The 11999-nt window shown below is 42.1% G+C and overlaps 1 protein-coding gene across 1 annotated transcript; it reads left to right on the top strand.

The window, feature by feature from the left end:
- The first annotated feature begins 176 nt into the window (after positions 1-176).
- LOC123755875 (thiol S-methyltransferase TMT1B) lies at positions 177-10167 on the top strand. Its single transcript, XM_045738799.2, has 5 exons — positions 177-440; positions 3679-3839; positions 4059-4193; positions 4554-4672; positions 7515-10167. The coding sequence occupies exons 1-5, from the start codon at positions 298-300 to the stop codon at positions 7773-7775; spliced, it is 819 nt and encodes a 272-aa protein (XP_045594755.2). The 5' UTR covers positions 177-297; the 3' UTR covers positions 7776-10167.
- Positions 10168-11999: the final 1832 nt, after the last annotated feature.

The raw sequence follows: 11999 nt of genomic DNA, 5'->3' as shown, positions 1-11999 counted from the left end.
GTTTAGACTATACACTTTTCCCTATATTTTAAAATTATGTTACTGAATCTACAAATATATATTTTGTTAGATGAATACATAAAGGATTTATTTCTAACAATGACTACAAATATATAAAATTAGGTTTACATTTACGTGGGCTGTGGGGATTGGTTGCGAGGTGTTGTTGTAATCAGCTGATAGTGTTGTGCTGTAATCAGGTGATACAGTGTTGTGCTGTAATCAGCTGATGCAGTGGTCGCTCTGAGTGCCTCATGGACGAAGCCAGCTGAAGGACACGTCGGATACTGGTCCAAAATGAATTTTCTACCCCGAGAAGCGGTGATATACGAGACGATGAACAAGGCGACGTCTGTCGTGAAGACCAGACGATCGTATGTTCTCGGGGGATTGGCGTGTGTCATCCTTGTTGTCAAGTATGGGCCCAATGTGAGGCATAGGTCAGTAGGCATTCTCACTTGTAAGGCACAGGTCAACAGGCACTAACATGTATAAAGCACAGGTCAACAGGCACTGACACTTTGATATCCCCAGGGTCAAACTTAATCTGTGTAAACACTCTATGCAAATTAAGGGACCTAGTCTATGGAACTCACTCCCTAGTGAATTGAAAAACTGTAAAATTTTTGCCTTATTTAAAAGCAAAACCAAAAAGTACCTAATTTCATCTTCTTAGTTTCCTACACTGAGCTTTAAATTTGCTCTGTACCTAGTGTTACCCAATCTCCTAATTTTTATGTAGTATCAAACAACCTTATCATTGTGTTCATTGCTGTCTTCTTTTATGTGAAAGCCATATGCTGTATTGTGACTACCAATTTTTGTCAACTACCATTCAAGCTGTCATTGCAATCAATCTTAGCTACCTATGTGCTTTAATATACTGTACCTACAATTTTCTCTCATCTTCTTTTTTTCATTCCATGTAACCGTTATCATTTTTTTTGTCTATAAATTTTGCAAGTATTTACCTACTTAAAATTTTCTTAGATTAAGGACCTGCCCGAAACGCTGCGCGTACTAGTGGCTTTACAAGACTGTAATTACCATATTATGTACCCTCACATTCCCAATGTACCTTCTTGTATATGCATAAATAAATAAATAAATAAAAAATAAACATGTATAAGGTGCAGGTCAACAGGCACTGACATGTATAAAGCACAGGTCCTCAGGCACTGACATGTATGAGGCACAGGTCAACAGGTGTGAGGCACAAGATCGTTAGGCACTCCCAGGTGTGTATTACAGGCCAGTAGACACGGGGTGTTAGGCATAGGGCTGTAGGCACTCAGGTGTTAGGCATAGGGCTGTAGGCACTCAGGTGAGATGCACAAGTCAATACACACACAGTCAGGTGTAAGTAATAGGTCAGTAGACACAAGTGTGAAGCACAAGCCAGTTGTCACCTTCAGATATGAGGCACAGGCCAATAGATCAAATGACTTCTTGAAGACTTGTAAAACAGCCAGCCAACAGGGAAGGTGAGCTGCATACAATTACACTGCCTTATCCCCAGAATGCAGTATGATCAGCTTGAGAACTTCTGCAGCACCTGAACAATGTTGTTAAGTTCTAAGAGTGGGAGGAAAGCATAAATAGGTTTAATTGACAGCTGTGAAAGAATGGTTACTCAGGTTTAAGGAACACCCTCCTCCCCAATGCTGAGAAAAACCTAGAAAATGTAGATCATCCTCTCCCAGCTGAGCACTTACATATGATAAAAATTCTCCTACGTGTCAAAGTAGTAAACCCCATGCTGTTCAAAATATTCAAGAGATTGCTAACACATCTTATCTGAAAGCATTAAGCTCAATGTGGGTCCAGCAGAGGCATGTGACCTTGGCTTGACCAGATGAGTTACTCATGATGCTGGCTGGCAAGGACCTTGGGTGACCTGGGCTGTCATCTGGTGATAGTCAGTTACATTACAGCTAAGGTATTTACCCCGTATGAACAATTATTTACCTTATTTTCCTCAGGGTTACTAATTTTTTCAAACGGTTGCTTGTTTTGATGCTTTTATATTTTCTAATGTTTTTTCTTGCTTTTGGATTGATTTCCAATTTTCAATTTGTCCATGCCTTATAGAGAGAGCCAAATTCTGGTCATGGCTCTTCATAGGCTTGGGTGGGTCTCAATGCCTGGTGCAGTTTCCTAAAGCTTTGCAACTTCAGTAGACCCTCCCAGAAATACTGGGAACACCATGAGAAGCATCAAGTACTTAATTGAAGCAGAATCAGGATATGAAATCTGAGCAGGCCAAGAGATTCATTGTGACCATGCTAGCAAAGCAAACAAAGCAAACAACCTCTCTAATTCTAAAAACTGATAGATCTTTGCCAGACAACAATATGGTAAGAAAACAAAGAAACATGAGTACACATTTATGGTCTACAAATACAGTACTGAATTCCATCTAGCACCAGTGAGAGGCCATAGGCTAGGTATTCACAAAAAAAACGAAGGAAATGACGTGACTCACACTTGCCACAGAAAAATGGGGCATATCTCTATCCACTGAATGAGCTAGAGACAAAACACACAACAATCACACACTGATTGCATCATTCCAGCTCCAGAGTCTCATCCAGCACAGGTCCACCTTGAAAGAATGCCTTACTAGGGAGGAAAACCTCAGAAGAGGTATCTCTTGTAATTGGTCTTTATTGAAGGCAACTGACATGGGGAACCTTGAGACAAATCTTGAACAGATGAGCAAAAGACATTCTTAATACAGTATAGTAGTTTGCATACTTGCCTTGAAATGTTAGGGATGAACATTTCAAGGCAAGGGGCACCGTGTCTAAGAATAGGTTGTCAATTTTGATTTATGTAGCAGATGAGAGTCGGCCAGAAGCTCGTATATCTATTCAGATGCATGCCAGGGAAATGTGTGTGGGTGCTTCTTCCTCACAACCTTTGGGTGGCTCGGCCACGACCTTGTGGTGATCGGAGTATTAGGATTGGTAAGAATTATGTACTTCAAAGAGTTGTTTGGCAACTTTATTTTTTAAAAATATCTTGAAGGAAGGTTGAGAGTTCCTATGGTTATGCAGTTCATCTTGGAAATCATCAGTGTACAGAGATAGGTCCTGTGTAGACCATTGATGCAAGCAAAGGGGTAGATATTAAAGTGTGCCAGCCCAGAAATAACATCTATAGACAAATATTTAAACAAAAATATAATCCACAAGTATTTTTCCCCACAGTTCAGAGTTTTGGTATACATTCCAAACTTTGAAATAGTTCTCTCCATCAGTATGGATTTGCCCACCCCATTCACATTTGAAAGTTTAGGTCCCCGTTCTGGACTTGAAAACATTAATTATGGTAGCATGATATTTCTGAATTGTTTAGATTTCTGTAGCAGCCTAACCTAACCACTTGGGCTGGACGGTAGAGCAACGATCTCGCCTCATGCAGGTTGGCACTCAATTCCCGACCGTCCAAGTCGTTGGGCACCATTCCTTCCCCCACTTTCCATTCCAAGTCCTTGTCCTGGTCCCTTCCAAGTGCTATATACAGTAGTTGTGATGGCTTGGCACTTTCTCCTGATAATTCCCTTTCATTCTGTAGCAGAAGAATAGTAAAAGAATTAGCTTCTCACAAGCTCTAAAGTATATTTTTGTATTCCTACTAACTTGATATACTGTATAAGACTGAGACTTCTTTCAGATATTTTGCATGGCTAAATAGTCAGGCAATCAAGATGAAGTATGGTCCCTATGAAGATGTCAAGAAAGAGTTATTTGTACCAATTACAAAAATCAAGTCACATGATCCTGAATTGCAAAAAGAAAATGCCATTAGAATTCTTGAAATTGGTGTTGGCATTGGTATGTTTTTTTTTATTTCTATAATACATAGGACTCATTAAACGCAAAATAATGTGCAGTAAGCACATGCATTATATTTAATTAAAAATATTATGTTACTGTATTCATTTGAGGATTTTTATTTTTTTAGTATTTTACGTATGATTTTATCCATTAACAATTTCTTTATAATTTGATATTAATAGTATTAGTTTTTATTAATATCTGATTCTGTTTTAGGGACCAACTTTACCTACTACCCAGATGGTTGCCAGCTAATTGTTGTGGATCCTAACCCATACTTCAGTAAATACTTCAATGAAAACCGGGCCAAGTTTCCAAATGTTAAATCTGAATCGATCATTATATCAACAGGTATAAACTTTTGATCTGTACGATAGTTAATATTACCATTTATATTGTATTATACAAAGTTAGTATCATTTAAAAGCGAGTTTTAAACATAAAAGACTTTCTAAACGACTGGCTTCATTTATCACGTCATTTTTCATAATGTAGAAAAATGTCCTGTAGCATAATGGTGAGAGTTATTGGATCACAACTGAAAGGTCTAGAGTTTTGTTCTCATGGCAGGTCAGAAATGTTTCAGTATTTCTTTACACCTGATGTTGCTGTTCACCCAGCAGTAAATAGGTACCTAGGAGTTAGGCATCTGTTGTGGATTACGAATTAATTCATTAAATTAAATTAATTAATGTGTTTTTAATCCTTCAGGAGAAGATATGGATATGGTGAAAAGTGAAAGTGTAGATGCTGTTGTTATGACTTTGGTTTTGTGTAGTGTGACTGACATTGCCAAAGTTGTCAGTCAGATCCAACGCATTCTAGTTCCTGTAAGTACTGTATAGAATTTTGTTTTGTTTTTAAACTTTCTTAGAAAATGTAATATCCTAAGAGGTAGTTACAGGATGAGAGCTATACTCGTGGTGTCCTGTCTTTCCAGTACTCTTTGTCATACAGTATAACGCTTTGAAACTACTGACGGTTTTGGCCTCCACCACCTTCTCACTTATCTTGTTCCAACCGTCTACCACTCTGTTTGCAAAAGAAAACTTTCTAATATTTTTTCGGCACCTTTGCTTCCTTAGCTTGAATCTGGGTCCTCTTGTTCGTGAAGTTGCTGGTTTCGGGAATTCTTCTTTGTCAATTTGCTTAATCCCTGTTAGTATTTTGTACATGGTAATCATATCACCTCTTTTTTTTTTTTTGTCCTCCAGTTTTGGCATGTTTAATGCTTCTAGTCTCTCCTCGTAACTCATGGTTTTTCAGTTCCGGAAGTCATTTTGCACCTTTTCCAGTTTATTTATGTGCTTCTTGAGATTTGGGCACCATACAACTGCTACATATTCCAATTTTGGTCTCACAAAGGTCATGAACAGTTTCTTTAATATTTCACCATCCATATAATAATAAGCAAGTCTGAAGTTGGAAAGCGACGCATACGCTCCTCTCACAATGTTCTTTGTGTTCCTTTGATGATGGCTTACTATTCAAAACCACCCCTAGGGCTCATTCTTTATTAGAGTTCTGTAATACCTATCCACATAATTTGCAAGTTGTATGTGGTCTATTTTCTCCGAATCCACATTCCATAACAGCATTTATTCACATTGAATTCCAATTGCCACTTGATGCCCCAAGCACCTATTTTATCTAGATCAAGTTGAAGGTCCTTACAATTGTCTGCATCTCCTATCTTCCCCAGTATCTTAGCACCATCCACAAACATGTTCATATAATTCTGTATTCCTACTGGTAGATCGTTTATGTAGATGATAAACATTACTGGCGCAAGAACTGAACCTTGTGGTACTAGTAACACTTCTCCAGTCTGATGCATTGTCTCTGATTACTGCCCTCATCTGTCTATCATTTAGAAAATTTTATCATCCATGTCAAAAGTCTCCCTGTCACCCCTCCAGCATGTTCGTTTCCAAAACAGCCTCTTGTGTGGGACTCTATCAAAAGCCTTTATGTCCAGATAGACAGTTAACCCAACCACCTCTTTCCTAGTATCTCTGTTGCTCCATCATGAAAACCAAGACGATTTGTTACACAGGATCTTCCTGTTTGAAAACTATACTGCCTGTCCATTAATATGCCATTAATCTCTAGGTGTTCAACCCATTTGGCTTTAACTATTTTTTCTAGTGTTTTGACTACCACGCTTGTTAATGATACGGGTCTATAATTTAAAGGTTCCTCTTGACTACCATTTTCGTTGATTGGTACTATGTTATAATGCAAACTGCTTGCCATTACAAAATAATAGATTAGAAATTATGGGCCACACAGTGTTTCATGGAAAACTGATTTGTTGACCTATTGTACTGTATGTGTGTTTGTACATCTTTGTATCTATCCTACATATTGCTGCCATTACCATAAGCTTGACCAACCATGGAAATTCATTTCATAATGTCATTGTCATTACACTTCAGTGTTGTGAGCAACAGCTTTGTCAAATCTACACATGTTATATCTACAGGCTTCAAAAAATGTGAGAAATGATTCATTAACCCTTAAAGTGTAGTTATCATCACAATGTTAAATCCCAGGGGGACAATTCCATTATCATATGATGATTTTAGATACTGTATTTTTGCCTGGTTTATATACAAATGATATAAATGTGGTTTTGATAAAATTTATGTGGATGTAATGGAATTAGCCTAGACCTATGAACAAAATTCTTCTATCATTTTTAACTGCATGCTATCAATGAGGTTCTCTTGTACCAAAAGCAATGTAATTACAGTACTATACCATTAAATCGCAATTTGGTGTTTCCCACTGGTGTTTGAGTCTGTTTCTGGACGACATTACTAGCTCTGGCCACAAGACGCTTCCTTTGAGCTATAACGGGAACAGATTTACATGCAATATAAGTGTGCCCATTTAATTTTAGACCAATATAAAGTACATACCTGATCACTGTTTTTGTCAGTTAGGGGTAAATAAATTGAGTAATTTCCCACATTGTGTAAACTAAAGTGAAACTGCAAACACATAAATGCACCAACACAATTCTCGCAGCTCTCTTCTTTGCTTGACTCGTCAGCAATATTGCATTGCTGCAGGTTGCAGACCAAATAACTTTCCATTCCCTCTCCTATTTCAGTGAAAATGGAAACCAGCCATAATTTTTTTTTTTAATACACTCCTGCCTTTTGGTAATCCCAAGAAGATTTAATAAATACTGTAAATGCATTGGGAATTGTTTCTTGTGATTTTTCTCTAATATTGATTGACATGTTATTGTGAATAATTTTCCATGTACAATATTGTATGTATGTACAGTATATATAATATGCTGTATACAGCATATACAGTATCTTGTATATGCTGTATATATATGCTGTGTATAGCATATACAGTATTTATATATGCTGTATACAGATACTGTACTGCTATCTGTATCATTCATGTTGAATAGTTTACACTTTTTCCTTTTAAAAACTACTGTACATTACATGAAACAATTGCTTTAAATTACACTTGGCTACTATTTAAATTACAGTACTGCTTTAAATAAATGTTTACCATAAGACTTTATGAAGCATTATAGTGTAACCGAGTTCTCTGCAAGACTTTGTGAAGCATTAGTTATTGTGTAACTGGATTTATTGCGAGACTATATGAAGCATTAGTTATATCTTAATTGATTTTTTTCAGGGTGGCAAATTTTTTTTCCTAGAGCACATTCAGGAGTGGGACCTAAAGAAGCACTGGATGCGTCGGCATCTTCAAAGTATGCTGACGTGGTTGGGGATCTGGCCATTTGTGTTTGATGGGTGTTGTCTAAATCGTGACCCTTTACCAATAATAAATACTATAGGGTTCTCAAATGTCTGTGCTGAAAGGCTGTATGCACCAATACCAGTGGCGTTTATGAAAGTTGTTTCTCCTCACTTGCGTGGAATTGCCACCAAGTAATTAGTGAACAATGAAACTCGACATTTAACCTGTTGAATTAACAGGAATAACAATAACATGTCTGCCTGAAATGCTATGCGTGCTAGTGGCTTTACAAGAATGTAAAAACATCAATGCTATATACTCTCATAAACCCAATGTACCTTTTTGTACATAAATATTTTATTATTATTGTTACCTGTATTCGAAACAATGATTGTTTAATTATGTCACCTCATGATTAAATCTTGACCCCTAAAGTGGGGCAGTCATTAAATTTGCCACCCTGCCTTTAAACAGAAGAAAAAGAGGATAATTATTTTAGTTGTTTTATTCTTGTGAAATGGTGCATCTATATTGAAAAGTATGGAAAATACACACAAATCATCTACCTGTATTTTTGCCTGGGCAGTGGTCAACATATCCTCTGGTATTCATCAGCCTTGAATTGTGATAGTAACAAAGACCAAACAAAATAGATTTTTTTGTTTAATTTACATAGGAAATATATGATATTCAGAAATAATCTGTATGAAAAATAAAACATATTACAAAATAAATATATGTGCAGTACTTAAGATTTTTATGTTGGCCCGGGTAAATGCTACAATCTCTTTATGATAAGAGACCAGGAGCTGAAGTCTACCCGACTCCAAATTATTTTATGGCCTATCATGGCTGCTAAGAGAGACATTTGAGCATTGGAGCTCAACTCACAGGCTACGGGAGCCCAGGCAACCAGCACATCGATCAACCGATCGGCAGCCTCGGCCGCCACCGCCTTGGTTCCTGTACTGATTCACCTTGCAGAGAAGCTGGCAGGAACAGACATCGCCAAGTGCATGAAAATACTCGACAGACTTCTCACTGCAATTGGTCTACCCAAGATGTCGGTTTCACCGCACCTACTACAGACTCCACAAGCTACCTCAACTCGACCAGAACAGATCCCAACAGCAACATCAGAACCAGCAGCAGCAACATCATCATCATCTCCGGAAACGGAACTGATAGCAGAACTAGCAGCCCAAACAACTCAGCCGGCGGAACTGATAGCAGAGCTAGCAGCCCCAATGACTCGGGCACCAGCTACTGCATCAACACATCACCACCACCCAGTGGCAACCTCGACACCTTTCACGCTGGCACAAACGTGGGACAGGAGAAGGGGGAGATAAGAATATACAGAACCACCTATCTGCTACAACAACAGCACCAGCATACAACGGGGACCTTGAAGTTACCTATATCGAATCAGAAGCCAAAGAACCCAAACCTGAAGACGGGGAACACACCAGACGCATGAAACTCTCATGCTATCTCCTTTTCATCGAAGATCAAGATATCGAGGTACCGCACAAATGAGAAGACAACTGGCCACCAAATGCAACCAGATCATCTCCCCCAAGAACCCCAACAAATTCCTTCACCATATATTTGTCCAGGCACACACAATGGATCGCTTCATGGAAGTTGACAACCTGACAAGACTGTTCTATGACCAAAACCAAATTCCTCGGACTGTTTCAAAGAAAATGCATTAAGCATCAACATTTGTAGATTTTGAATCAATGATTTATAATACAATAAAACTATAACCTTCTCTGTTTAGGACAAAGGTTCACTTATCAATTTACAAGTAGACTATTATTGGAACTATAATATGCTCTCAGACCATCACAAATACATAGATAACTATCCAGGTTGTTTGAGTGGGGGGAGGGGGTTTGGTGTCTTATTCTGATCACTTTCCCTGAGAACGGGCTTAAAGCGCTTGAGGGTATTTTTGAAGAAAATTACATTCAGTAGATGTTACACTATTTACTACAAACCATCAAACTATAAACTATACACCAAGCTATACACTATCCACTATAAACCACCAAACTGTTGATCAGTGTTGTACAACTAATAACACATCACACGACCAATCACCTTGTTACAAATGAGAAATTGACCCCAGGATTGTCCGGCATCACAGCTTATATTAAATTCCTCACAAATGAAATTACCTAATTTTCAGTCCTTACGGTGAGTGCATCCTGCTAGAAATAACAAGTAAATGGTTCAAACAAATTACCTCAAACGTGATTTGAGATACTTCATAGCATTCTTGAGATGTTAACAAGGTATTTGACACTACAATATATATACTGTAGTTTGGTGTATTATAGTCGAGGACAGGAAGACTTTTAGGATAATCTAGTTCCCATAAGGCCAGGGATGGCAAACCTTGTTGAGTGTGTTCCCAAATTGGCAACCCATCAATCTAAATAAAATTATCTCGCTTGCCCATGGAAATTTGGAGCAGCAGATTATAATTTATTATTATTATTATTATATTTGCATTTGATCACTTGTACTGTATATAAAAAAGAGAATAAAATGCTTGAAAGCATTACTGAAAGAAGAATGTTTAAATACCAACCAATATTATGGTCTGTAAATATATTTATTTATAATACTAGGTGTTTAAAGAACCATTCGATGAGGGGGGGGTCCCTTCCCCCATCGATGGGTGTGTGGTCCCTTCCCCCATCGACGGGTGTGTGTGGTCCCTTCCCCCCATCGACGGGTGTGTGGTCCCTTCCCCCATCGACGGGTGTGGTCCCTTCCCCCATCGACGGGTGTGTGGTCCCTTCCCCCATTGACGGGTGTGGTCCCTTCCCCCATTGACGGGTGTGGTCCCTTCCCCCATCGACGGGTGTGTGGTCCCTTCCCCCATCGACGGGTGTGTGTGGTCCCTTCCCCCATCGACGGGTGTGTTCCCTTCCCCCATCGACGGGTGTGGTCCCTTCCCCCATCGACGGGTGTGTGGTCCCTTCCCCCATTGACGGGTGTGGTCCCTTCCCCCATCGACGGGTGTGTGGTCCCTTCCCCCATCGACGGGTGTGTGTGGTCCCTTCTCTCATCGACGGGTGTGTGGTCCCTCCCCCCATCGACAGGTGTGGTCCATCCCCCCATCGACGGGTGTGGTCCCTCCCCCCATCGACGGGTGTGTGGTCCCTCCCCCCATCGACAGGTGTGGTCCATCCCCCCATCGACGGGTGTGGTCCCTCCCCCATCGACGTGTGTGGTCCCTCCCCCCATCGACGGGTGTGGACCCTCCCCCCATCGATGGTTGTGGTCCCTTCCCCCATTGACGGGTGTGGTCCCTCTCCCCCATCGACGGGTGTGGTCCCTCCCCCCATCGATGGGTGTGGTCCCTTCCCCCCATCGACGGGTGTGGTCCCTTCCCCCCATCGACGGGTGTGGTCCCTTCCCCCCATCGACGGGTGTGGTCCCTTCCCCCCATCGACGGGTGTGGTCCCTCCCCCCATCGATGGGTGTGGTCCCTTCCCCCCATCGACGGGTGTGGTCCCTTCCCCCCATCGACGGGTGTGGTCCCTTCCCCCCATCGACGGGTGTGGTCCCTCCCCCCATCGACGGGTGTGGTCCCTTCCCCCCATCGACGGGTGTGATCCCTCCCCCCATCGATGGGTGTGGTCCTTCCCCCCATCGACGGGTGTGGTCCCTCCCCCCATCGACGGGTGTGGTCCCTCCCCCCCCCATCGACGGGTGTGGTCCCTTCCCCCCATCGACGGGTGTGGTCCTTCCCCCCATCGACGGGTGTGGTCCCTTCCCCCCATCGACGGGTGTGGTCCCTTCCCCCCATCGACGGGTGTGGTCCCTTCCCCCATTGACGGGTGTGTGGGCCCTTCCCCCATCGACGGGTGTGGTCCCTCTCCCCCATTGACGGGTGTGGTCCCTCCCCCATCGACGGGTGTGGTCCCTTCCCCCATCGACGGGTGTGTGATCCCTTCCCCCATCGACGGGTGTGTGGTCCCTTCCCCCATCGACGGGTGTGTGATCCCTTCCCCCATCGACGGGTGTGGTCCCTCTCCCCCGTCGACGGGTGTGGTCCCTTCTCCCATCGACGGGTGTGGTCCTTCTCCTCCATCGACGGGTGTGGTCCCTACCCCCCGTCGACGGGTGTGGTCCCTACCCCCATCGACGGGTGTGGTCCCTACCCCCCAACGACGGGTGTGGTCCCTTCTCCCATCGACGGGTGTGGACTCTACCCCCATCGACGGGTGTGGTCCCTACCCCCCAACGACGGGTGTGGTCCCTTCTCCCATCGACGGGTGTGGACTCTACCCCCATCGACGGGTGTGGTCCCTACCTCCCGTCGACGGGTGTGGTCCCTCCCCCCATCGACGGGTGTGGTCCCTCCCCCCATCGACGGGTGTGGTCCCTTCCCCATCG

The sequence above is a fragment of the Procambarus clarkii genome, chromosome 43, assembly GCF_040958095.1.
Source record: "Procambarus clarkii isolate CNS0578487 chromosome 43, FALCON_Pclarkii_2.0, whole genome shotgun sequence".
In the NCBI taxonomy this organism is placed as follows: domain Eukaryota; kingdom Metazoa; phylum Arthropoda; class Malacostraca; order Decapoda; family Cambaridae; genus Procambarus; species Procambarus clarkii.
The sequence above is the reverse complement of the archived record's forward strand: the minus strand, read 5'-3'. Positions and strand labels throughout refer to the sequence as shown.

Excerpts from the sequence above, each read along its gene's own strand:
- LOC123755875 (XM_045738799.2), top strand. The coding sequence starts at position 298 with ATGAATTTTCTACCCCGAGAAGCGGTGATATACGAGACGATGAACAAG. Across the intron at positions 441-3,678 it reads GGGCCCAATGTGAGGCATAG|ATATTTTGCATGGCTAAATA; the intron begins GTCAGTAGGCAT and ends GACTTCTTTCAG. Across the intron at positions 3,840-4,058 it reads TGAAATTGGTGTTGGCATTG|GGACCAACTTTACCTACTAC; the intron begins GTATGTTTTTTT and ends ATTCTGTTTTAG.